This window comes from Gobio gobio (assembly GCF_949357685.1).
Source record: "Gobio gobio genome assembly, chromosome: 19".
NCBI lineage: Eukaryota > Metazoa > Chordata > Actinopteri > Cypriniformes > Gobionidae > Gobio > Gobio gobio.
The window spans coordinates 31,944,907-31,972,580 of NC_137112.1; the positions used below are offsets into that span (position 1 = coordinate 31,944,907).

General features: G+C 38.0%; 3 protein-coding genes across 10 annotated transcripts in view; 1 reads left to right on the plus strand and 2 right to left on the minus strand.

Moving 5' to 3' along the window:
• Positions 1 to 1,216, minus strand: part of tfeb (transcription factor EB) — a 44,482-nt gene extending 43,266 nt beyond the window's left edge. The window contains exon 1 of one of the 4 annotated variants that reach the window (XM_079844603.1): positions 987 to 1,216. The gene's annotated coding sequence lies outside the window, so the exon portion shown is untranslated. The remainder of the gene's footprint in view (positions 1 to 986) is intronic. The other 3 variants (XM_079844601.1, XM_079844604.1, XM_079844602.1) reach the window with 3 other exon arrangements.
• Positions 1,217 to 2,127: 911 nt separating this feature from the next.
• Positions 2,128 to 12,992, minus strand: tmem183a (transmembrane protein 183A). Its single transcript, XM_079844605.1, has 8 exons — positions 12,793 to 12,992; positions 12,594 to 12,683; positions 10,000 to 10,164; positions 6,648 to 6,807; positions 5,229 to 5,409; positions 5,072 to 5,152; positions 4,835 to 4,990; positions 2,128 to 3,270 (listed from the first exon to the last, which is right to left on the minus strand). Exons 1-8 carry the CDS (start codon positions 12,854 to 12,856, stop codon positions 3,082 to 3,084), a joined length of 1,086 nt encoding a protein of 361 aa, XP_079700731.1. The 5' UTR covers positions 12,857 to 12,992; the 3' UTR covers positions 2,128 to 3,081.
• Positions 12,993 to 13,757: 765 nt separating this feature from the next.
• The window catches only part of ppfia4 (PTPRF interacting protein alpha 4), a 139,301-nt gene continuing 125,384 nt past the window's right edge, over positions 13,758 to 27,674 (plus strand). For all 5 annotated transcript variants that reach the window (XM_079844369.1, XM_079844368.1, XM_079844370.1 and 2 more), the window contains exon 1: positions 13,758 to 14,688. In XM_079844369.1, coding sequence (XP_079700495.1) covers positions 14,440 to 14,688 — 249 coding nt within the window. In that variant the 5' untranslated portion in view covers positions 13,758 to 14,439. The remainder of the gene's footprint in view (positions 14,689 to 27,674) is intronic.

Here is a 27,674-nt window from a genome sequence, read left to right on the forward strand (position 1 = left end):
AATGCTATCATAAAAACACCTAGCTATTAATTACAACTCTCAAATAGATCATCTTGACATTTGTGGTTAGTATTAGTAACAGAATAAAGTGACACAATAAAAAAATAATGACTGTTCACCAGACAGTGATTATGTCACCATACTGAAAGTAATGACTGCATTTGACAAGCACAAGGACATTCAGATTAACATTGGAATATATACATTACTACTGCATTAATAATATGCCCATATAAAATCATTTAATGAGTACTTTTATTTAGAAAATGCTTGAATTCTTATTAAACTTATGAAAACTACGTGCATATTAACATGGTTAATGTGCTCTCTGATACAGATCTACAGACATACTGAAGTTGTCATGGTCTCACATAGACTAGGAAGTATATTCAGATGCCTTGCTTATGATGCCTATAAATAACTTGGACGCTATATTTGTACATTATGTGTAAATAGCGTAACTTTTATAGGGGCCGCATATGTGGCGGTTTGCGCTGCGCCGTGCGCATTACATAAGACGCTGTTTATACATATTTCGAGAGTTTAAGCAGATCGGGTATCAGCAGTAGCTTATATGGCTCAGCGCCAACAATATAAGCGCATACGACTTGCATTAACCATACGTTACGTCAATAAACATAAGTTTATCTCGTGAACAGCACCAGAAATGAATATATATATATATATTCAATAACAGAATTAAAGACGCCAGGGCGCACAGACAACTTAACTTGAATTTAAGGCATAATGATTTCAAGCATAACTAAGTTTATGATTATACAGTTGAGTCACTTCTCCCTCCAGCAAGTCAATGACTTTCAAAAAAACGAAAAGCATACGCACCAACCGCGGTTCTGTCTATTGTTAACATGTAAAATATATATGTAAACACTGTCGCTATGGAATAAGCTGGAAATGAATGCAACTCAAGCAGAGGCAGACTTATTTAGACACAAGAGTGGAGCGCAATGGGCTGTATCACTTACCCGCTGAAGGTCAGAAAGTACAAAGTTGGGACGTAGTTTTTTTTTGGAAAGGAGCGGCAGTTGTGCAGACTTCAAGCCGACCTGGTATCAGTTCCCTCTACATTCGTATGGAAGCGAAACTGCGAAAGAGCACCGTTTACAACTTCTCGATAATTTCAGCAGAACTCACTCCCCTGTGTGATGTGCGATTTGTTTTCTCACTGCGCTGTGATGTGACAGCGCTGTACACCAGTCACCTGTAGGCACTTGTGACAGCCGCAGCAGCCGAGGGAACCAATCACAGCGCGCACAGTGCATTGTGGGAAATGTCGTTCAGTTCAGCCAATGTAAAAGGATGACTGTAAACGTATATAACAGTGTATTAATAGGTGCATGTATGTATGTGTACATACATACATATATTAGTGCTGTCAGATAGATAAATCAAAATAATCCAAAATGTTCCATGTGTACAGTGTATAATTATGTATATACATATTAGTTTCCCCCCCCCCCCATCCATCCTCCTGAACCCCCCCTCTTTTTCCTGATTACCAGAGGCGCTAAACCTTTGATAATTCTGTTTCGGAGCGCAAAAAAAAAAAAAAAAGTAAAAAATCTGCAGTTAAATTTTGCAATTTCATGGCTGTAAACATTACATTTAAAATAATTATCCCAAATGTAAGTAGATTATATATATTTTTTGTTTTGCTATTATTTATAATCATGTACTGCCTATAAATTAAGAGATAATGCCCCAGTTAACCCAGACTGAAAAAATTGAAAGAGGTGGAGGCGCTGACTATATATCTCTTACTCATTACACAGATCTCTTCTTCATTGCGATTGGTCAGTTGTTGCATTCAGTTGTCAGGCATTTTATGCACAGCTGTTCTTTACTCCAGCAAGTATGTAATCATACAGTGTGTAATTCAGTGGTATTACAATCAAAACCCAGCAACATAATCAGACAAACGCCACTGCATTTGTATAAATTCAGTAATTGGGTTCAGAGGTTGTTTCAGCTTGGCCCACCGGGTGTCATACTTTCCCACGCAGGACAGAACCACAAAACACAGATTACGGCTCATCTTATTTAATAGCACAAAACATCAGTGCCTTCTGATGCAACTTTCCGGTCTAAATCAAAATGCTCCAGGGCTTAAACAAAATCAGATTTTATTTGACAAATTTCTATATTTGATCACAATAACTTTGGCTTTACCTATAACTTTTCGATCACAACAATATCATTCTTTTAACTAAGACACTTTAATATCTACAACACATAGAAACTCCCTCGCCAATGCAGTCAATTAGAACCACTTTAACTAGGCAATCACGTACAGTAGCAAAGCTGAACTCATAACGGCCCCAAAGAAAGAACTGAATACGTGAAATTCCAGCTTTCCCTTCCCTAAATCTAACACCAATCTAAAAGTTATTCAAAATGGGTTACGCTACAACTGCTTTTTGAACACCAAGATTTTTTTTTATAGATTTGAATGTTCATCCAGTTTGGCAAAATCACAAATTTGCAGAGACAGAGTGAGAAAAATCTAGTTTAGGAGACGCTTGGGATGTTATAGAAGAAAAAAAAATATTTCACATATGATTCAAGATTAAAGTCATGCAAATCCTACTATGCAACTGTTATGATTACTTGATGCTGAAATCACTCTCAAAGGAAAGAAAAGCACACCATATACTTCGGATTAAGATGTCATATTTAATTTGACAATTAATTTAGCCATATACAAAAACTGAGGGAGGCAAGCAAAGTTTGTTCAGTGCACTTGGAATTTGATAATTCAAGCAAGGCAGGAATTTTCCGAATTTTTTCAGAACGCCCTCTAGAAAACATCCCATGTTGTTTTCATTTTTGTCAAATTAAATATGGCAGCTAAACAAACTATTAAAAGGCAATTTCCTCCTACAATGTCTTTTGAGTTAGGACTTCTGGTCAAACTAAAGTGTCCATAAAAGCAGCACACTAAATGCAGAGCGTAAAATTAAACAGAAAAACAAATAGTGACTGCCAAGCCGACTGAGGACTTTAGATTGGTTGAAACAGGCCTGAATTGTCTTCTGCAATATTTCTGTAATTGAGATCGGTCTAATAATTATATGAAGATGTGGGGTACTGAGGGTGCCACCAGTCCATGAGGCGCACACTGTGGACAGGGTCCAGCACTACCTGCACCCCCTGTTCACCCCTAAGTTTCTTTCCTCGAATGACTGGCGAATCCTGGAAATCCAGGCGCACTCGGTGGTGTCTCATGTCCGTGCTCACATTAATGGTGAACTGAAAGACAAGGAATGAAGGATACATTGTCATTTATGACATCAGCATGACTTCTCGTGAAAATGCAAGTAAAAATGAATGTGGCAACTTCAGCTGGTCTACACTGCTAGGCATCAGCTTACATAACTTTCACAACACTCTCTAAAAAGAACACAATGCTGAAGATCCTCTGAGGCTATAGATTCAACACAACAAATATCAAGTGACATCCGTCTAAAATCATGAAGAACCCGAATGACCTACTACTTCCGGCAAGATTCTAAAGTGCGCATTCAATGGACACTTTACTATGGGAGGGCAGTTGTGAATGGCTTTAAAGCGACAACTGACACTGGCCGAATTTCACTCAATACACACACACATTCACAATATATAGAACATACTTTCACGGTCACAAATTAAGTTTAAAAACAAATGTAGTATTTACTACACCGTATGCAATTTCAGACACAGTAATGTTTTTGTTTTTCTTTTCTATCATACATCATGATTTTCTGTGAAATCGGTCAACGACAACACACAAAAATTTGCAGACTGGCATCAACTCTTGCCCAGTTTTTGCCCTTGAGAAGTCATTTTGTGTATTCCAGGCTTAAAGGGATAGTTCATCCAAAAATGAAAATTCTGTCATTAATTACTCACCCTCATGTGGTTCCAAACCCTTAAAGGTGATGATACATGGGGACACTTTTTTGAGCAATGTTGCTTGGGCACTTTCCCATTGAAAATGGGCAACAAATTTCTATCTGGATACTTTAGATTGGTCGTGGGCCGTGTCTCACTTGGTTGCCCGTTGACAGCAACATTTTGTTCAAAAGTTGCCCCGTGTCTCATCACCTTAAGACTTTCGGTCATTTTCAGAATACAAATGAAGATCTTTTTGATGAAATCTGAGAGCTTTCTGTCCCCTCCATTGACAGCTACGTCAAGCAGGTTCAGTTAAGCTTCTGCTTATGTTTCCTGAAAAAAGGTTTATAAAAAAAATAATAATAATAATTTAATCAGTTCATCGTTTAAAGTGATGGAATCTCTCCAGAAAATTTGGACTAAACCGCTCAATTCATATGGATTCGTTTTACGATCTCTTTATTAACTTTTTGAAGCGTCAAGTTGCATACCTGTCAATGGAGGGACAGAAGGCGTTTTATTAAAAATACCTTTATTTTTGTTCCAAAGATGAACGAAAGTCTTACGGGTTTGGAACGACATGAGGGTACGTAATTAAATGACAGAATTTTTATTTTTGGGTAACCTAACCCTTTAAAGGGATAGTTCACAGTTGATGGGCCCCATTGACTTTCATAGTATAAAAGGGGGCCTATGAACCAAATAGCCTATTTGGCTACCCATATTCTTCAAAATATCTTTTGCGTTTAGCAGAAGAAAGAAATCAATACAGGTTTGGTACAACCTGAGGGTAAGTAAATGACAGAATGAAAATTTTTGGGTGAACTATCCCAGTTGATTAGAGATTTAGCAACAGGATTACATACAGACATCCTCCTGTAATTCAACAATATAATAAATACATAATCATAACACGTTAAATAGACTCATCACTCACCAAAGTTAATGTCATGCCCATCACAACAGAAGTAAAAATGAAATTGAGGGTAGTGACCCGCAGTAGATAACAGTCTGAGTCTGGATTAGTGTGAACATCTTTATACTGCTTGGGAAACTGAAGACCCATACTACATCCATTTTTGCCCTTGGTTGGCTGAAAGTTAAAGTACAAGGGAATTAAATCAATGCATTCATCTCATATTCTGCTTTTACAACAATATTGTTGTGGGCATACCAGTTTTACAAACTTGAAGTTGAATTCCCACATCGGCTCTGACCTACTTCCAGACACTTTGTTGATCCAAAACAATAAACACTGGAGGAACAAGAAATACATCAACAGAAAAATCCTCACATTATGTGGATTTAAAAGAGAAAGTACATCTACAAACCTTGGAATTGAGGAGTGTAGTAGGTGTAGATTCAGGAAGAGGAGGGCTTTTGGAAACCCGCAAGCTAAAGGGCTCATATAAGTGAAAAAGCGAGCGAATCACACGGGCACGAAGACAACGCATCCTTGCAATAGAATCAGGCCGAAGGCGATCAGGGAGGTCTGCATCAAGATTATAGTGCCTGGGGAAAGGTAAAAAACAAACAAAAACAAAAAAACACATCAAGAGGGCATTTAGTCATGCATAAATGCCCTGGATGGGAAAAACAGATAAGTCTAATAGTGCACAACAGTACCAGTACACATTTAAAGAAGGCTTGGTTCTGAAACTATCTTTCCCATTTATTTTTCTCATAGGACATTATAAAAAAAGTCTTTGTTAAAGAGTAATAAGACATGAACAAAACCAACCAGCTACGGGGTGATTCACAACATTATAAACTTTTTTTTAAAGTATTGGAAAAATGGGAGAAAGACAAAAGGGACTTTTACTTAAAGAGTTAGTTCACCCAACAATTATTCCATCCTTTACTCACCTCAAGCCATCCTAGGTGTATATGACTTTCTTCTTTCAGCCAAACACAGAGTTATATTAAAAAATATCCTGGCTCATCCAAGCTTTATAAAGGGAGTGAAGGATACCATAGATTTTGAATCCCAAAAAATGCATTCATTCATCATAAAAGTAATCCATACGACTCCAGAGTGTTAATAAAGGCCTTCTGAAGCCAAGCTTTTTTAAGATAAATATCCATATTTATAACTTTATAAGCTATAAATCACCGTCTTCGGATAACGGCTGTACACAAGTCGAGTTCTGGTGAGTGACCTCTGACCTAGTGTATGACGTTGGATGTTGGGGAAGCGTAAGCTTAGGTGACTTTTAGACTTCTAATTTGTGATCTGTGTTTTGTTCTACTCTATCCCCTGTGTTTCTGTGTTCGTCAATACATCATGCGGCGGGTCAGAGGTCACTCTCCCGCCAGAACTTTTTACTTAAATATATATTTTACATGTAAATATGAATATTTGTATTTTACTATATCTCTTTACATAAATACTATTTTCTACTTAAAAACCATTTCGTTATTTTACTAACCCAACTAATGACTCATCCGCGTTTTCCAATAGGTTGCAATAGATAATATCGTCCATCAGCACAACCCTAGCCAAGATATTTTTAATATAACTTAAATATAATATTTTTAATATTATATTTAATATAATATAATATAAGAAAGTCATATACACCTAGGATGGCTTGAGAATGAGTAAATTATAGGGATAATTAAATTTTTTTGATGAACTAACCCTTTAACAGCTTTAATGAGGGGGGGTGGGGGGACTATGGAGAAATATAAAATTGACCAACTGTTGCAATTTTACTAAATATGTTTAGTGCTTTTTTTTGGCAGCGCACCTTTTGTAGAGTCGTGTCCAAAATGCAGCTGTGCACGTGGCAGTCCAAGCATTCTTGCAGATCAAAGAGAATCTGCAGACGTCTTCTGGTCGAATGTATGCAGCAAGCACAAGCCAAATATCAATGGGATACTCCTCTCCATCCATGCTTTCACTGTGTTCTGACAGGGTAATAATGACAGGGTTTACTTAATCTCAACAAGCAAGAAAACAAATAATATCAGAATACATTTGAATTTGTATATTTAGGCTATTTAGGCTGATTAAAGATGTTTTGTCAGCCAAACCCCTTTTGACCTAAATAAAGAATGAAGTACCTCTTGAGATGAAGTTATATTTAAAGTTAAAGGGTTAGTATACCCAAAAATGAAACTTCTGTCATAAATTACTCATCCTTGTGTTGTTCCCATAAGACACAAATAAAGATATTTTTAATGAAACCTGAAGGATGACTATCCCTCTATTGAAGGTCTATTCAGCCAAAACTCACTTCAGAACTTTCATGAAGAGATTGTAAAAGAAATCCATATGAATCCAGAGGTTTCAGATATAATTTAAGCTTTTATTCACATATAAACATTGATCAGTGAACGTACATAGAGCACTGATATTTGGTAAATGAAAGCTCAAGCATGCTTGTGTGTTCTGAAGCTGAACGAAAGCCATATAGGTTTGGAACTATATGAGAGTGAATAAGTAATGTTTTTGGGTGAACTAACCATAACACATTTGCATGTTTACAGTCCTCTATGGAAGGATATCGCGGACAATTTTCAAAAGGAATTGCAAATGGTATTTGCAATTGCGTTTTCAATTTGTGGACGCATAATATGTGACACAATCCAAACGCAATTGCAAATCGCGCATTACCATTTGCATTTTCGTTTACGCAAACGCACAATGACTGCCAAATTTCAAATGGAAAAGCAAAGTCTGTTTGCAATTGCATTTCCAATGTCTTGCAAGTTATGACCCTGCCATTTTGGAATAGCAATAGAAAATCACCTATTTGCTCTTTCATTTCCTTCGTGTCCTGCCACAACCTGCACAAAATTCAAATGGAATCGCAATCCTCTTTGCGTTTGCATTTCCGATGCCTAACACAGTCAACTGTCAATCAGGCTTGAGGGCGGGGTTTATTGATGTAGTCGGAAAGTAGGCCACGCCCTCAAGTGGTGGAAAACGGGGGATTTGGCTATTTTTGTAATAAAAAACAAGTTTAAACTCTTTAGTTCAAACAAAGTCAAAATGCAGAACTGATTGTATGTTCACCTGCAACCAGAAAAAAAAACAGCAAGTAAGAAAAGTGACATGACTGCATTCGGTAGGCTATAGCCTATATCAGACGAATATCATCATATTGCACCCGACACAGTAAATTATCATGATGAGTTAAAATCAGAAAATCTATAGAAACTTGACATGATGTGAGTTGTGTGTTGTCCATACGATTCTGTGCTCAAGAGCCAAGCGATCAAAAAAGAAAAGAAAACTACATTAGTGACATTCAATCGCAGTTCATGTTCGTTTCGTAGCCTACCTCCTCTGATGATCTGATTTTCTTCTTCATTTCATTTTATTCAACATTATTATTTTCATCATATGTAGCCTATTCCTATTCATTGAACTATATTTGTATCTTTATTTTGACATTTAACAGATTTGACAGAACAGCTCAACAACAGAACCTGGATTCACACAAATTTTCACGCACCTGCAGCGTTTCTGACAACAGAGAAAAACTGAAATAATATATAATAAAGTAATATAAATAAAAAGCATAAAATAAATAAATACTAAATAGCCTATTTCTCACTTATTCTAAATAATTAATACATTAAGATGACAAAACGAAAAACTACTAAATCAGATTGAATCTTATAAAGAACCGGCATTTTTTTTCTCATCAGATTAATTTAACATTTTTCACTTTGAGGTCCGGTTATAAATTTGTGTGTGTGTGCAGTGCACGCACACAGTGCTTACATCTACTGTGTTTATGTGAATACTCGACTTGGCATTTCGATATAGCCTATTTCTGTGTTTATTTGGCCGTTTGGGCACGCTTGTCCGTGTTGCGCTCGGAACACGCGCACAGCATCCTGTCAGTAATTCAGTTGTCTTTCGTGACTTATCACGCTTTTATTATTTATTTTCGTCAACTGAAATCTACACGGATTATCATAAATACAACACATTTATTTATCACAAGGATCTCCGCGGCAAAACCGAAAGTACCAGCTGGTGAAATCTTTCAAAATGTCTTTTTGCCCCAGGTTCAATAAAAGGATAGGCCTATTTTAAAAGATTATAGGCCTATATTATATATTGAACTGATTTTTAAACCGAATTTAGCATATTTTGCTTTAACCATGCAGTAAATAATTTAATAAAAATAAAAACCTTAAAAAAATAAATAAATATATATATACACATTTTAAACCGTTTAACTGTATATTAATCTGTCAAAATTCTTACTTTTGGTCAACGGTTAAAGCATCCCTATCTTAATTGCTTCTTGACAATTTGCTTGCAACCAGAGCAGTCTTCTTTTGGTTTCTTTTTGTTTGGTTGGAAGGTGATAAATAGTCTATTTCCAGGTATTTGGCTTTGTTTGAAGTGCAAAAAACTACACAGTAGTTTTATGACTTTTTTGTTGTTTTTGCTAAATAGACACATTGGATATTTCTCCCCATGTTCTTAGGAATGAATAATGATGAAAAAGTCCTTGGTTTTCCACCACTTGAGGGCGTGGCCTACTTTCCGACTACATCAATAAACCCCGCCCTCAAGCCTGATTGACAGTTGACTGTGTTAGGCATCGGAAATGCAAACGCAAAGAGGATTGCGATTCCATTTGAATTTTGTGCAGGTTGTGGCAGGACACGGAGGAAATAAAAGAGCAAATAGGTGATTTTCTATTGCTATTCCAAAATGGCAGGGTCATAACTTGCAAGACATTGGAAATGCAATTGCAAACAGACTTTGCTTTTCCATTTGAAATTTGGCAGTCATTGTGCGTTTGCGTAAACGAAAATGCAAATGGTAATGCGCGATTTGCAATTGCGTTTGGATTGTGTCACATATTATGCGTCCACAAATTGAAAACGCAATTGCAAATACCATTTGCAATTCCTTTTGAAAATTGTCCGCGATATCCTTCCATAGTCCTCTGATGTCAGTGAATAATCACATGACATAGGTGTAAAAAAAATTCTCTACTCGTCGTTTTATTTTTTGTGTTTTAGTAAGTAAGTGTCTTTTCATTACCTCACAAACCCCCAGCAGTTCCGAACATCAGTTTGGAAAACTCTGAATTAGAAAACTCACTTGGCCAAATGCCCTGCGGTTACCTTTGCGTCTTTTGTTTTTCTTTTTGTGGGACCCTTTGATTTCATCCCCTTCCTCTGAGTCCAGTTCGTCACTGCTCTCATGGGCTGCGTTACTCACACCGACTGCAGACGAGAGCACTTCCTGCACAGGACCCTGAGATGCCTCGAGTCCACGGAGTAATTTCACTGAAAAAGAATAAAGATCACGGTGTTTTTTAGCTTAAAGTGTCAAATAAATACATAGCAATTTATACTGATAATCTCTGTCTGATAACAGCATCTTCTAGTCTGAACTAGAAGTGTTCAGTCTTGCTTTTGGAGACTTTTGGAGAGTTTAGTTTCAGTTTTAATCAAACACACCCGAGTCAGCTAATTAGGCTGATTAAAGATGTTTGTGGTCATTGTAAATTACAGGCAGGTGTATTAAGAGCAGCTGTATTATACGGAGGCCTCATTTATAAAGACATATGTAAAATTATCCTAAATGTGACAGATTCTGAAATGATCCTATGAACAATGTTTTTAAATGTTTGTATGCACATCATTTTTTCCTATTCTCATAACGGAAGCCCATTTCCACTACATAAAGGCCTGTACACACCGGGACGAATATCGCGCGCGCTTATCGCCAGCGTTTTTCGGCGCGTCTTGAGTGTTCACACCCAAGCGATTTCCACTGGCGTTGCGCCGAGTGAACGTGCACATTCAGTCGATGCGCTCCCGGTACACAAGGTGGTGCTGCGGCACTTTAAGCCTCTGACACTCGCTTGTCACACAGAAGGAGAAGAGAGACAGTATTTACGTGCTTGCCAAAACCATAGACATATTATGTATATGGACAAAACCATTCACACACTTTTTGCTAACTGGCAAGCAGCATTAGCAGTTCATCTTCTTCTTTGTCTACTTACTACTTCTTCTTCGTATCAATGTGTGCTCGGCAAGACCGTTTTGTGCTTGAGCGCCACCAAGTCGTGTTTTACTGTCACTTCAGCAGCTCCAGGCACGTGAACAAAAGCGCCGATCTCATTGGTCGGACAGTTTTTTACGCGCCGCGTCAAAATAAAAAAACGAACCAGAGGCGTTTTTTTTAAAATGACGCTTTTACGCCTGGCGTTTTGCGTGTCGGTGTGAACACTCACATTGGCGCCCATTGTTAAGTCCCGAGGCGTTAAACGTCGGCGATAAACGCGTGCCTTAAGGGGGGGAAAGAAAATCATCGCTAAAGATTTCCTACTGTAAAGTAGGTTCTAAATTTGGTTTGAAACTTACTTTGCGACCATTAAATAAGCATGTTCTAATTAGTATGAATGTGTAGCATGAATGAAATTTGGACATCTGTCATGCTGTCACTGTCATGTGTTACCCCACAGCATCAGTTGCGTTGCTTCACTGCCATTCACAAATATCAAATCTTGCCCTGTAGCCTCATGGGATAGAAAAGTGTCCAGTGGATGTGCATTTCAGAATCTTGCTATAAGTAGAAGATCATCTGAGTAATTTTCACCTACAGTTTTACGAATTCTTATATTCTATTCATACAGATTGGAAGTAAGCATGGCAAGCTTTTGTAAATCATAATAATGATATATAAATAAATTAAATTAATCGAAAAAATTAAGACATAAAAAGGAAAATGTATGGGATAAGTCATAATTATGACAAAATTCTGAATTTCTAACTCCGTATGTCACGATTTATCAAAGCATTATTTTTGGGCTTCCATGTGACATGAACGAGAAGTTGTGATAGTCTTTTCTTCTCTAATGTGATGTATATTTGAGTGAAACGGCTTCTCAAACAAGAAAAAAAATTAGGGCAGAACTTGATTTTGTCCATCAGAAATCGATTGGACGAAATTCTTGTGGTTCATTGTTGTTTGCTATAGTGCACAAGCCGGGTTTTGAAAGTAAATACAATTCATTTTCTCCATAGGGAAACTGATTTTTAAAGATAACTTATAAACCATTAAAGATAGACCTACTGTGAGCGCAGAGGTTGCTAATCAATGGTATATGCTTCTGTTAAAGCCATCAGCCTGCATTATTTTATTATTTAAATAATTGTGTTTAACAGCGGAATTTGTGGTAAAAACCTACATTACCCATGATGCTGTACAGAGAATTCCAGCAATTACAGTCAAAACAAATAAAACATGACAAAAGAGCTATTTCGCTCTGCCCACTCCCAGGAAGCACTGCGAATGATGTAAGAGTCGGTCTCTCTGCGCTTTCAAAATACTTTGTGTATAATGCATATTTTGCAATGAACTTAAAATATACTTTTCCATATTCAATCAACATTTTTATAGTGAGTAGTTTAATTAGATTATGCTTTATGCAACAGTTCATGGGATTGTAGGTCTTTCCCTCACTAAAGCCTTTAAGTACACAGTGTTGTTATGCCCAATTTTCTGAAACTTTTTTGTTTAAAAAAAAATTTGTAATGCTAAAGACTATGAGAAAAAAGAACGGGGGAAAAAATTAATTCTGGAACCAACTCTGCTGAAAAAGTGGGCGGATACTAATGTACTCTGCTGTTATCTCATGCGAGTGACTGGCTGTCCCGCCATGATTACCATGAATTCATGTTGACTTTAGTATTTCTAAATTTACCTTCTTTTTCAATTGCATTGGCAACAGCCTTTTTAACTCTTCCCGACTTCACGATGGCTGGATCGGCGTTGGCATAGTCAGCCACAGTTACTGTGAAGATGAAGGAATACAAGAAATTAAGTTGACATAAAAGTGGACTTTCGCTATTATACGCAGCACACATCACACCATAAGCCATCAGCCCGCCTCGCTGTATTACCTGACTCCGAGCAAACATCCTCGGCTTTAAATTTCAGCCGTTTTCGGTTCCCTTTCTTGGGCATGACGAGAGCGGGGGTCTGTGGCCGTTTATCGAGGCTGTTTGCCCTGCCATCTTTCCAGCAGAGGTAACGAAAAACCGATAAAAACGAGGGTGGAATTAAAGAAAGCTCCTCCAGGATCTTCAGCCATTATGGAAGTGACGCTCAAGGTCGCGTACATTCTCGCGAGATCTCAGAAGGCAAACGACTCACCGGACTGGACGGAGAAATCATATGCGAGTTGACTCGTCCAATCAGACGGTGTATATTCATAACCCCGAGCTTCAGAGAAAAATACATACAAAAACCATGACGTCATCTCAGCTGTTTTTTATTTATTTTTTTGTTACTGTAAGTTCTTGAAGTACTTATAATTATACAAATAAATAAATGGGAGAATCAATAAACATTTAAAAAAAGAACCTCGGGAAAAGTCATTTTAGCAGAGAGTTAAAACGGGATACTTTTAGATTCTGCATTTCTAATGAGAGTCTTCCTCATAACATATAGGCTACTGTAAACACATTTGATCATGCATATCATGATCATTTGATCGTGTTGAAGAAAATTGTCTCACATAGAGCAACCAGAAATAATATTTTCTTTTTATTTGATACATTTCTCTTCTTTTAGTTTTACTTTATTTAATCTAAACCATGTTTTAATGTTGTTGTTTTTACTTTTAGTTAAACTTGGAGCCCGTAATGTTAATAAAACGATGCATAAAATGCTACAAAACTGAATAAAATACTGAAAAACATTTAAGAATAATAGTTATAATAAATATGAGATTTTCTACAAAAGATGCATGCAAAAATTCCTTTTTAGGGCTTTTGAAATATACTGGCACTTCATGATAGGTCCGTCATTTCTATGAGCCTGCCTGCCGCCAGAGGGCGTTGCCCGTGACAACATTTCTCACACTGTCGTCTCGTGCATGACAGTCATGTAGTCGCGTGGTGCTGATGTGAGGAACTCCGATTTTACGCTGTTTGCACGAGCTTTACTGAGCCACGCCGGGTGGATATGCTTTTCGCCGACGACGTGGGAGACGTTTAGCCTTTACGTCCACCAAACATTGATATTTTAAAACATGCTCCAATGTTTGTGGAGATAGCGGAATAGCTGTGTTGCAAGCGGGAATGAGCTCGTAGAGGGAGGAGCGCTTCGCTCGGCTCGCCGTGAAGGGAGATGATGATGATGGTGGCGGCGGCAGAGGGATCTGGAGGATGCGGCAGACGCGAATTTCACCGTTTTCTGAAAGGTTAATGGCAACTGGTGGATGTTAGAGCGAAGGGCGCCGAGGTTCAAGCAGCTGAAATCGGAATATGCATGTGGCGAGCGCTGTGATGAGCGTGCATCGAAATGCATTGAGTTCCCAGTCAAACTAGGTGGATAATGTCAGAGCGGAAAAGGCCGACAGTCATGGACCAGAGAGGTCAAGGTGTGTGAAGAATCTAGACAGGGATGCAATTAGTACAAATTTAAAATACATGGACATGTTTAATGTGCATTTAAATGGCACTAAATATCAATAGTGCGCCTCATTCCTGAATTTAAAAAAGCTATTTCTAATTTGACTTAGACTTCATAGCACACCGAGCAATATGATGTGCGAAGTGATGCCTACCATAAATGAGGGGGACTCGGTGAGTTCTCAGAGAGGCTCTCAGAACGGCACGGATGCCGAGGCTAATTTTGAACAGCTGATGGTGAATATGTTAGACGAGAGAGATAAGCTGCTGGAGTCTTTACGGGAGACACAGGAGACCCTCATCCAGTCGCAGACCAAACTCCAGGATGTTCTTCACGAGAGAGATGTGCTTCAGAGACAGCTCAACTCCGCGTTACCGCAGGTAAACACACCTCACACAGGTACACAGGAAGTTGCGTGATAATTTACTATGGTAATATAGTTGAAGCTAAAATGGCGTTTAACTGTGAGGTCTTCGAACAGTGAAAGAAGCTAATTTAAACGTCTATTTTTGTTACCAAATTGACAATAACTATGTTATTTTGAAAGAAACCATGGTTACCATATACTTGCCCAGCGAGTTCAAAATAGTTTCTTTTCAGCCCACTGATGTGTTTAAAGACCCCATGAAATTGCTTGAAATGTGTCTTCGTTCTTATGTTGGCATATTTCCTGTTGAAACATGGAAATGGGCTCATCCCATTTTTTTTTTGCTACACCCAATAGAGTGCAACAGTGCCCGGCCTGCCCACTTTTTCAACGGCCTTGATTCGTGAAGTATTTTTCCCATACAAGCTCTTCCCTTGTTTAAAGGGATAGTTCACCCAAAAATGAAAATTTTATGTTTATCTGCTTACCCAACGGGCGTCGGAACCATTGTATGTGGATGGGACAAGACCCACCCACTTTTCACGATGAATGAGATTGGACCCACTCACTTTTTTCGTCTCTAACATTCAGCACATGTCTGTTTACCTACCCCTAATCGATAAAACGTATTATTAAACACATGTTAGACACTTTATTTCCACTTTTCTAATATTTTCTTCATTTTTATTGAAAATAAATACCTTTCCGATCTGATATGTGATGGGAAAAGGGAGAAGATTTAGCTCGGCGAAAGGCGGACTCGAACCGTGGGTCGATTTGTGTCAAAAGATGCTGTGCGTCTTACGCCTACACTTCTGCCGCCCTTAATGATATGAAGATTTCCGTAATTTTGTCTTTCCGAACTATACGTTTAGCAAGCAAAGCAGTATACATGTATTTGTACTTAATGTAATCATGTACTCCAGTAAAAAAATTTTTGAGGACCCAACCACATTTTTTTTGCTTCCGACGCCCATGGCTTACCCCCAGGGCATCCAAGATATAGGTGACTTTTTTTCTTCAGTAGAACACAAATGAAGATTTTTAACTCCAACCGTTGCAGTCTGTCAGTCATATAATGCATGTGAATGGTAGCAAAATCTATGAGAGTAAAGAAAACATGCACACACAAATCCATATTAAACCCTGCAGCTCATGACGACACATTGATGTCTTAAGACATGAAACAATTGGTTTGGGGTAGGGGTGCTCCGACTGATCGGCAACCGATCTCGATCGGTCGATAATCGCTTTGGGATGATTGATCGGCGGTCTCCAAAAAGGCCGATCTCATGAACCGATCGCAGCTGACGTCACATAAACCCGCACCTGCCGTGAGAGCTAGGGCATGATATGCAGCGACACCGTCTCATTCTCTTTCCAGCTCGGGTAAAATAATTATAATGCTGAAGGTGAGGTACAATTCATATTTCTATATTAAATAACTTACACTTACGCAGTGAAAACTTTCTGTGGGACGTAAATTCACAAACAGCGCGCGTGAATCACCGCGTCCGCACGCTCTCTCTCTCCCTTTTGAAAATGCTCAAATGGCTTCACATCAGCGCATCGCATCTGCACTAAAATCGAGCTGCACAGTTGACACAGGATTTGCCACTTTGCACAATCGAGGCAAGGTCGCATCGTCACTAAAGTTTATCATTTGCATTTATTTTTGAGTCTTGCCAGTGTTCAAACCGCTCAGCACTCGCGCGCACGGTCTGGAGAGACGAGTGGACGTTTGTGCAACTGCATGTATCCGTGTTCGCTCTTAAAGTGACAGCTGTCGAATAAACTGCTGCTTGATGAACCTTTATGACACTCACTGCTTTTGAATGACTAACTTTTGCAACCTTAAGTGTAAGGATTAATCTAATTTAATTTATTCAGGGAAGACCAATATTAATTTACATTTGATTTCTTATTAACTAAATGTCTTAAGTATTTCTTACCTCAATACTAATGTTAGACCTACCTGAAAAATTGTTTTTAAAAACAAAAATGCACTGCATGATCAAATATTTAGGTGAGATAATTATATACATTTATTATATACATGTATTTGGGTAAGATGGCCTACAGTAGCCTTAAGTTATCTCATTTTCAAAAATTAACACTTGGTGGTTCTTCAAGATCTTGACTCAGTTAATTTAGAGTTAGTTTCATTTCTACAAATGGTGCAAACTCTGCAAGATTATAGATAAAAGATTGCCATTCCCCTGCCATTCTGTGATCGGCAGTGATCGGCAATCGGCAGATCATGATCTTGGTGATCGGTAATCGGTGATCGGCCCCAAAAATGCTGATCGGAGCATCTCTAGTTTGGGGGTAAGCAGATAAACATCCAATTTTCATTTTTGGGTGAACTATCCCTTTAAGACTTAAAAGCCGTGGCGTGGACCAGCTACAAGGTGAATCACAACATTACAAATTTTGATTTGAAGCATAATATTAGTACTGTATGTATAGCCTATTACATCTATATTCACATTGCTTCATGGGAGTGGGTGGGCGCTCAAGAATTCTTTTGGTGTGATTTGCTAATTTCTTTGCAGAATTATGGGTAATTTTACCAGAAATTTCCATTGTTGAGTATGATGATTTATAAAAAAAAAAAAAGAAAAGAAAAAGTTGATATAATGCAGGATGATGGCTTCAACAAAAGCATGTACTATCGATAACAACCTCATAACTCACAGTAGGCCTGTTTTTAGTGGTTTATAAGTTAGTAGATAGTAATATACTGTATATTAGGGGTGTAACGATACACCAATGCCACGGTTCGGTTCATGCCACAGTTTTGGAGCCACGGTTCGGTTCTGTTCTGTTTGCTGTGGAGTCATGGTTCATGGCGGGCACCAGCAATAATAACACTAGATTCACTTTTAACTTAATAATAACAACAGCAATAATTTAACTTTATACATTGGCTTCACATTTTATTTAGAGCAGTTTTAGTTTTATTTAAACTAAATTTAAATAAATGAAATAAATGTCTGCACTGTAGGCTAGTCAGAAATAATCTACTAATTTTACCATTTACCATAATGTAAGAAAAAAAAAAAAAAGCACATTTATTTCATAAAAATTGATGACACACAAGTAATGTCCCACTCTAGCATACTTGACAAACACATTAATTGTATGAATATGACTAATACTGATGAATAAATAAGCAGTTTTTGGTATACTATAAAGTAGCCACCACACTAATTTAAAAAGAAACAAAATAACATAAAGTGAAAATAAAGTGGCATTTTGTGGTTATGGAAACAACTGTTAACATGGCGAATACACAATACTTCATGAACATGAAACATGAAATCCTGATAAACAGAATGCGCATCATAACTGCATGCAAATCCTTCCCAGTTCACACACGTCGAACCAGTTACGTGAGTTATTGGTACTCTACTTTTATTTAATGAATTACAAATTTACATCGGAGCGTTGCATGCTCGTAGTTTCTCTTGCGCTTATAATATACGGTTCGACATGAGAGTATCGCGGTTCGAACCGTGGGTGGTGTATCGTGTTTTTTCGGTTTGGTTTGAATATCGTTACACCCCTAATAGATATTGCATCTGTTTTCCAAGAAGAGATTTAACATTTTAAATGCTTGTGTCTGATTAACAGTGCATTCGGTCAGGTGGTACAAGTAAGAGCTCTACGTTCATTATTATTGTATTGTGCTTTGAGACATGGGTTAATTTAATGATGTCTCATCTCGTGATGCTTTGCAGAATCTGCTATATGCGTTCATGTGTTTTGAAGGAGGCATGGCTTTGGAGACGCTCTGAAGGGAGGGTGGAATCTCATGCTTTCAAAGCTAGCTTGCTATTGCTAGCCACTCCGAATTTGCCTACCCTACCATCTAACTTTTAGGTGTACACTCACTTATGGATAACTTCAAATCTAACAGACAATGACATGAACTAAAAGTTACAAAAAAAAACAAAAAAAGATTTTGTGAGATTTTTCAACGTAGCCAAATTGATATGGCAATGAGAATTCGAAACTTTATGATTTAAGTGACCATTAATATGGTATTATAGAGGAAATGTTTTGAAAATGTGTAATTATATGAACCAATTGTCCTCAGAAGAAATGTTCCCAGATGAGCTGTTTTGGTAAAAGTGCTAAAACTGATGTATTATTCATTTAGTGTGCATTCTGTTTAGTGGCTTCTCGGACACACACAATTATTGGGGATGCATTGTGAAACTGCTGGTGGCAGGTAAACACTTGTTTTACAAAGGTGCATCATTTACTTGAATATATGTGTCCCAGAAATGTCAGCGGTGGTGATTGTGCATGCATCCCAGTCAAATAATGGCAAGAAGGTTACAATTTAAAGACAAAATCCTACCACAATTATACAATTATGCATATAAATAGCATTTCGTTTTTTCCATAGTGAGGTCTATGAGGGTGGTAGTTAGGCTTCAGTTTACGTAAGCAAGAGGCAGAGATGAAGAGGGTTTCTTCTAGTGTATCTTCCTCTGTATCACATTGCTCTTTTTGGTAATTCGCCAAGGACACAAGTGATATTTATCGATTCATCTGAGCATTCCGTCCCCATCCTTTCCCCGTCTCCCTCCCTCTAATTTTGTCTTCCACACAAGTGATGCAAAAGCAGCTTACGTCTCAGTTTACGTCACCTTGCTCATCCAGACTGCTAATAGGTGGGATATTATGAATCAAGAACTCTATTCCTGTGGGAGGATTTTAAGACTGTTACTTGCAAACTAGTTTTTAAAAGGAGGTGACTGAACCTTGGAAACAGAGACCAGGACCAGCTTATGCAGTTGAAAGATGCATCACCATTCTGTCTCCAGAGGAAAATTGAACTTCCTGTCTTGCGGCTTGCATGTCTAGGACTGTTCAAAGGAAAAGGCCTCCTTTCATGTGACGCTCTGGGGCAGTGAGACTGTTGCTAAGAGGCCAATTAATCTAAATCTAGTTTACAGCCAACGTTTACATTTAAACCCCCTGATTTAACTTATTGCCTGTATAGTCTTATCCTCAAATGGCGTGCAACCTCAGACTGTTAGCACTTTCTTGACCTGGCAAGCTCTAATTTGATTGGCTGTCCTCATGCAATCTCTGGGAGTAAGGGCATGCATGTCTATTTTATCTGTCCATCTGGAAACAAAGTCTTGTTTATAAGATACTATTGAGATGATGCATGCAATGAATGCTTTTGAGGATGAAAAGTTTGAGAGGTTCGTGGCATCTTTGAGGCACTTAGAAGCAAGGATTGTTGGGGCCAATAAGATTTGATCATTTTTTTCTTTTGAAAAAATTTAACTTCTATTCAGCAAGGATGCATTAAACTGATCAAAAGTAAAAACATTTATAATGTTACAAAAAAACAGGGCTGGAGGGGGAAAAAAAATCAATATTATTTCAAGAATTCGATTTTCCAGATTCCAGAATCGATATTAATTCATATATTAAGTTGCTTTATTTTAGTCCTTGCTTATAGACGAGTCGGAGGAAAGTTACCTCTTTTATTTCAGCAGAGGGCAGAGCTCGACTAAGAACTGCTTAGTCGAGCTCTTAGATGTTGTTAGTCAACCAACCAGAGTAAACATCGCTCGGGACAGTTGATACAACTGTCACTTGCACAATCGGGCCAGTGCTGCATCATGAAAGTTTATCACTTGCATGTGTTTTTAAAGGGGTGGTAAACCACGATTTCACTATTCTAACTTTAGCTAGCATGTAATGTTGCTGCTTGAGCATAAACAACATCTGCAAAGTTACAACGTTCAAAGTTTAAAGCAAAGGGAGATATTTGCTTTTAAAGAAATCAGTTTCTAAGAACTACAGCAAACGGCCAGTAGGCGACTACACACATTCCTCCAGGGCTTGCTGACATCACCAGGCTCAATATTTACATAAACCCCTCCTCCGAGAATATTAAATAGGGGGGGGGGGGGGGAGGCCATTTTGTATCGCGGCGCTGTTGTGGTATAGTTAGGCTGGAGTGTTGTTGCCGCGATGCCGAGGAAACGCTGTTATTTTCATCCGGATTGCAGGTCTGGGGTACTTGCTCTGTTCAGCCTTCATAGGGACGGGGGTGCGTTGCAGAGCGTTTAACATACAGCATGTTATATGCACGTGTGTTTGAGTCAGCGGGGAATCAGGCGCGTGCAGGGCTCCCTGCAGAGGAGATCTAACATCTAAGCACATCTAACAGAGGAAAACATCCACCGTCTTCGCGATTTCAATGCCAGATTTGCACAACGTCAGCTGCGTGAAAAAAACACTGCCGGTGCGTGGATGCACGACGCGCGCTGCACATTTCACGGAGGACAACACAAACTTCCACAAACTTCGCGAGTTCAATACAGGATATGCACAACGGCTTGTCCTGAAAGCTGGATTTACAAACAGAAGCTGTTTACGGGCCACAACCTGTAAGTCTGATTTATTTTTCATCGATGTGTTTTCCTGTAATATGTTGTAGCAAGGAAGTAAACAGATGACAACGCTGTTCTGCAAACCAGTCTGTTAAATGCTCATTCATACTTAACGATATCCGACGAACATCTAACGTTACAAACATTAACGTTAAAATCTCAACAGCGAACCTGGCATTAGTGTAAATGATTCTTTGATTAGAGCTTTTATGTATTGTTTATCTACAGGCTTGCTAAACATGGTTCTGTGTGTGATTTGGCTAACTTACTAAAGCCAGTGCTTAGTGTTCGTTTTGGGTTAACGTTAGTTCTTGCGACAGATATTTGGCTATAATCGTTCTAAAAATACAAAAGTTAAAGTGCCATTCAGTAGCGATCACTATAGATCCGCAGTCTTTACTCTTGAGGAATGAACAGGTTCTGCTCGATCATCTTCACTCAAATGTTCTGGGTCTGATTCGAGCTCATATGGTTTTATTGACGCCGTTGTTTCTAATTCTGAACAGCCTCCGGTAAGGGGCGTGACATTTCCGACGTGCACTGCGGTTAGCGAATCACAACACACTGGGCCAGCTAACCAATCAGAGCCCACTGCGTATTTTTGAGGGACTGGCTTCATACAACCCGGAAAGCATCAGACCGTTTTACAAGGAGGGACAGAGCAGTGTAGAATAAAGGTCAAATATATGAAAAATAAGGCAATTTTTTTTAAAACGAAGCATGAACACATGTTACAGTGCACCCCACAAACACAGTCAAGCCTTCAAAAGAATGTGTTTTACCACCCCTTTAAGCCTTGCCAAAGTTGCCAATTTAAATATTAAAGCGCAAGAAGAACAAACGAAAGAGAATTTAATTCGATAGTGTGAGAAGTTTTGTGTGCGCACACATCCGAGGCGCGCGCTCAGAAATCTGCTTCAGACAGCGTGTGAATGCTGAATTTAGCTCTCTTTCACGTCTTTTTGCTCTTGAACAGACATATTCACACACAAAAAAAATACTGGTCTCGGCGAGTATCCTATGGGCCAGATTTACTAATGGCTTGCGTCAGAACAAACCCTCTTTTGGGGTTAAAAACTACTGTCAGGATTTACTAAACACACGTTGTGAAAAATTAGCGCTGAAAAGGCGTAGACAGTTCTTTTTTGTGGCTGACCTTATTACATATGCATTTGTAGGAGTTTCCCTTTCAGAAGCAAAAATTATGGGAGGAGATTATTTAAATGAATCACGCAAGGTGATTTACTAAGGTTTGTATTTACCATTATTTACCGCCCAAAATCACATGTCTTAAACCAGATACTAACTTGCGCTTCTCTTGGTAGATTGCGTTGGTCATTATGGAAATCATCTGGCTTGCGCTCTTACACTAATTTGCCCTGTTTAGTAAATCTGGCCCATAGACTGTTATACCTTAAGTGAACATACCTTAAAGGGTTAGTTCACCCAAAAATGAAAATAATGTCATTTGAAGCCACACCCAACGTAATAAGTTCAAAAAAATATCTCTAAACTCTTAAAACCTTTATTATCTTCTTGTTTACTTCTATGGGGATGAGATCTTTGTACCAGTCGCACTGAGACATTTCAAACGATATCAAACATGTACAATACTGTATAGTGAGAATTCACATTAAACCATATAGATTTGGGGTGAATTCTGGAGGAAGGATTGGGGAAGATTCAGGTGAAAGGAAACTCAGCGTGACCTCCTCTCAGATGGGGGCGCCAAATGTAGTGAGTGAGTTTCCTTTATTTTCTCAGAGAGTGCTTATTCCTCAATCAGACATTCTGGCATTTGCTAGTTTTTTCTAGTCTTACAGTGTCAAACCGCTGAAATCACGTGACTTTGGCGCTCCAAACCGCTGATTCGCTACGCTGATTCAGAATGCTCCGAAGCTTCATGAAGCAGTGTTTTGAAATCGGCCATCACTATATAAGTCGTTATTTCGTTTTTTTTGGCGCACCAAAAATATTCTCGTCGCTTTATAATATGCAGCTCTTAAAATGACAGCAGCCTAGTATTCCTGCTGCTTTCTGTGTTTTAATGTTAATCAAAAATTACAAAGATAACAGTATTTGAAATGAATATGAGTTTTTAGGCTAGTAGTTTTTGGTGTCTCAACCTTATTTAGTAAGGTTATATGGGTCAAAAACAGTGAAGACAATAACTAGGCCTATTTTATTATTATTTTTAATTACTTTTTTTGGTGGTGCCACTGGACCGACCGATTCTTTGAATAACCCCCTATTTGCTTTGTGTTGTATTTTCATAGGCCGCTGTAGTTGCAGTAGACTGTTTCTTTGATAGTTGTTTAGTGCACACCACCTTTCTTTTTGTCCATAGTGTATGAAGCTAATTATACCTGTCATGGTTGATCACTTCTGTTTTGGTGGTCTGTAATTGCTGTTCGGCAGCTAGTAAAATAGGTTTTCAAACACAAAGCTTTTAATCCTTTAGTTAGGTCTGGAAATTAATTGGCACTGAGTTACTGATTATGAATGCATTGTTAATGCAGATCATGAAGACAATATTGAGGATAGTGATGATGCATGAACAGTATACAGACTTGATTCTGCAGAGTCATCTTTAAGACAACTGGCAAAGACAGCTGACAGAAAATATGTGTCCTGTGCACTCGTGGGGTTTATCACAGTGCAGAGTTAGCATCCTCCTTCTCACTCTTGAATTATAGTCTATCAGGGATGTTGGCTTGTCAGCAGTGCTGTCAATCAAACATGTTTGTCCATACAGGGAGAACTGGAGTGGGGATGAGAGCTGGTGAACTGGCCAAATGCCATGCACACAAACGAGTGGGGAGAAATGCCAGGCTGTCTCTGTCTGCTGTGGGGAGGAGCTTTGTACCCTGTTTATCTGTGTGATGTTTAGAGGAACTGGCATGTGGAGATGGTTCTTGAGTTGAGCAGTTAAATCCTGAGTCATCTGCTCACTGGTGTAGAATGGAGGTCAAGTGTGTGGTTGTTTAATTTGTCCACCAAGCAGTTGTTTCAAGAAATCCTTGAATAATAAAAACTAACTAGCAAAAGGGATCCGTTTGATCACCCTAACACTGTGTGTGATGATCTGTGGCAGGGTGGATTCTGCAGCAGTTTATGTCTGAGACATGAGAATACTCGCCTGTCTGGGAGAGTTGAGACGTTTCTGCTTCTTTGTGCTTGTGTATTTGATGAATATTGCCTTTTGATGTCTTTTCACATTTTAAGCAAGATTCAAATCTATTTCTTTTTAAATTGTTGGTGGTCGGTTTTTCCTCCAGCTTTTTGATGAAATTTGATGTTTAATGGCTTCAAAGGATGACCGTTTTCAATTAGAGGATCCAACATTTAAACTAAACAGCCAATGTAGCCAAGCAGATTGAAAATGTTTAATCAAGAAGAAAAATACAGTAAAAATCTGATTAAAAATGAGTGCTTTCTTCTTTTTTCAAGGAAAATATTTGTACAATTTATAGTTTTTAATTCTTAATTTCTCTGCATGGCGCAGGTACACTTAGTCCGAATCCACTTTTGCTAGTTGGAAAAAGACGGTCAGCGTGACAGGCGCATGGTCCAATTGGGTTGTCTCTTAATGAGTCATGGGTGTGTTTTGGGCGTAACATGCAATAAACCAATCAGAGTCTCATCTCCCATTCCCTTTAAAAGCCAGTTGCACTTGCACCATGACGGATTCGCTAGTTAAATGGCAGAATTTGCGAGCGGAAAGACTCCTGAGAGGAATCCTTTTATTTTTATTTTTAAAAATGTGTGTACGCGCAATGTGCACCCTCCTATAGGCGCATATTACTAACGTTCCCTTTAAATAACACAAAAAATACTGCGCTATTGGCTTTAGACCAGGTTTTTGTTGGTCAATAGTGCAGATGTTTTCAGTTGCCTCAAAATAGCAACACACCTCGTTTTCAGACTAGAACGCCCATGGGGGAACAGATGTGCGCGAGTGCATTTGCTATTTAAACAATGTGACGCTGAAAGTGAAAATGTGAACTGCGTCGGGCTGATAGCAAAAAACTTGCGTTGTGCCTGCCGTGCCGTCGCATTGCACCAAGGTATATAATAGGGCTCTGGGCCCATAGTCTTCAGGAAACATAATGGCCAAATATATATATTAGGGCTGTCAAGGGCTGCTGTTTATCCAAATTAAAAGTTGGTGTTTACATAATATATGTGTGTGTACTGTATAATTATTATGTATATTTCAATACACACACACACATGCAAGTATATATTTAAGGAATATGTAAATATATATATTAGTCAGCAAATATATCATAGATTTTTTATATTGCCTAGCCTTAGTTTTCACTCAAATGTTTGAAGGATGTATCATCATGTAGTATTTTAATCCTTACTATCATTAATACTTTTGCGATTTTACTAAAATAACAGACCCCAGAACAGCTCCCGTCCTATTAACCCCTGAAATAAAGTTTGCTGTGCTTCACTGACCACTGCTTTTCGTCTCCCGTCATTGAGCGACTCAGCATTCCCCAGCTCTCAGTGATAGATGAGACTGATCAATAGATGCTATTTTCTCATCGCTGCCTCATTGGAGGATGTCTCAGTTTTGCAGAGTCTCTGAAAATTTACACTCTACTCTCAGAGAACAGTGCGACCCAGCAGACAGTTTAATTTTAGGCAGCTGGGCCAAAATTATAGAAATAATGTGATGCATTTCCTCATTTGGAAGTCGCTTTGGATAAAAGCATATGCTAAATGATTAAAATGTAAATGCAGAAAATGCCATTGCTGTTTCTTTATGCTGGTATAATCCGCACACTGATAATTATGCTTCATCAAATCGACAAATTCAGTTAACATTTGTTTATAATATGCGTATTGCGAAAAAGAAACAGTACCGGCTTTGTTTTCCCAAACTAAAGGATCCTCACACCATTGCAGACTAGTACCGTGCCAGCACAGGTGTAAAAACAGCATCACATGGCTTTTGGCAGCTGCCGTAATCTCCAGCATGACACCTCTGAGCTGCCGGACCCTCCCTCAGCAGCTGTGGGCGATTTGTTGATTTAACCTCTCACATGCACACATTTCACTCTTGTTTCTTTGTTTTGAACAAAGCAATGACCTTTCATTTTATACATTTACTGATACTTCCGACCTCTTCCAAACATAAATATTTGTTTTATTGTATTCTTGTATTTTTCAGATGGTTAGGTTGTTTTTCTTTTTAAAGTGGACCACCCTGACATTCGAGTATCTCAGGCATTTAGCACTGGAATTTTTTTTGGTCAGCAGCTGGTTCATGATCTCTATTGCAGCTGATTGAAAGGAAAATAAATTTGGATCTGCCCCTTCACATTATTTTTGTTCTACTGCATTTTTTTGTGTGCATGTAATTAAATTAAAATGAAGCACCCCGAAGCGTGTGGCCGGCTTATGTCTGAAGTCATTTGTGCACTCGAGCTTGTAGTGCACAGCTGACTGTACAGAAGTGCCGGAGAAAAGGACTATATTCTCACATGATCTCTGACAACACTTTCCCATCAAGATCTTTTACCCAGACGGCTTTACAAATGCAGTTAAGTTAGAGGAATCATGCTACCATGTTCCTAAACAAAATAACTTGTATCAGGCTGCTTTTATGAAGTCTAACTATGTACAGATATTATTTGTGGGACTAAATACAATAATGATTGTACGCAGTTTTATAGGGCCCTATGAAATTCGTTTTATTTTTTCCTAAATTTCCATTATATTTTTTTCCCCCCAAATTCCGTTTTTTCTGTTTAAATTTATCTGGATTAATTTTAATGGTTAAATTCAAATTTTAGTAACCAAAATGGATGTCTAATTAATTGAATGTACAGCAATTTAACAATGTTTTATTAAACGTTTAAGAAAAAATGTTTCAGGCCCTATTTTTTTATTTTATTTCTCAATTTTTTATTTTAGTCTATTTTAATGGTTTAATTACATTTTAATAATCAAAAAGCATGTCTAATTAATTGAATTCATAAAGACATACATTTATTCATTTAAAAATAAAATTGAATTTCTATGAAAAGTTTTTATTTATTTTAAATTTTTATTAAGTCAGAAATCCTGTGTGTATTAAATTTTTTATGGCAAACAAAAGAAGGCTTAAAACATTAATTAAATGCATCTTTTAATCATTTGAAATTAAACAAACTTTTATGTCAAACAAAGTTAAGCACAAAAAAAATAAAGTTTTAACTCTTTCCTCACCAGCGTTTTAAAAAAAGTTGCCAGCCACCGCCAGGGTTTTTGATCATTTTCACAAAAATGTAATGGCCCATAAAATATTTTGAATATTTATGAATATGAGCATACAATATCAAGAGAAAAAGCAGACCCTCGGCTTTTATACAAAAAAAACCCCTTTTTATTCTAGCTTCATGCATTCCTTTTTATCAACACTTAGATATATATGGGTTAGTTTCATAAAAAAGCAACATTTTGAACAAAAAGCAGAGAATATCACGTTTTTGTCATAGACTGCATCTGGATCAGATTCAGAGTGATGACAAACACCGATGGAGTAAATAGAGTCCATCAACCCAAAGCTTCACAG

Coding starts and splice junctions, on each gene's coding strand:
- tmem183a (XM_079844605.1), bottom strand. CDS start 12,856: ATGCCCAAGAAAGGGAACCGAAAACGGCTGAAATTTAAAGCCGAGGAT. Junction 10,165..12,593: donor CAATGCAATTGAAAAAGAAG/GTAAATTTAGAA, acceptor ATTCTTTTTCAG/TGAAATTACTCCGTGGACTC. Junction 5,153..5,228: donor CTACACTCCTCAATTCCAAG/GTTTGTAGATGT, acceptor TTGTTCCTCCAG/TGTTTATTGTTTTGGATCAA.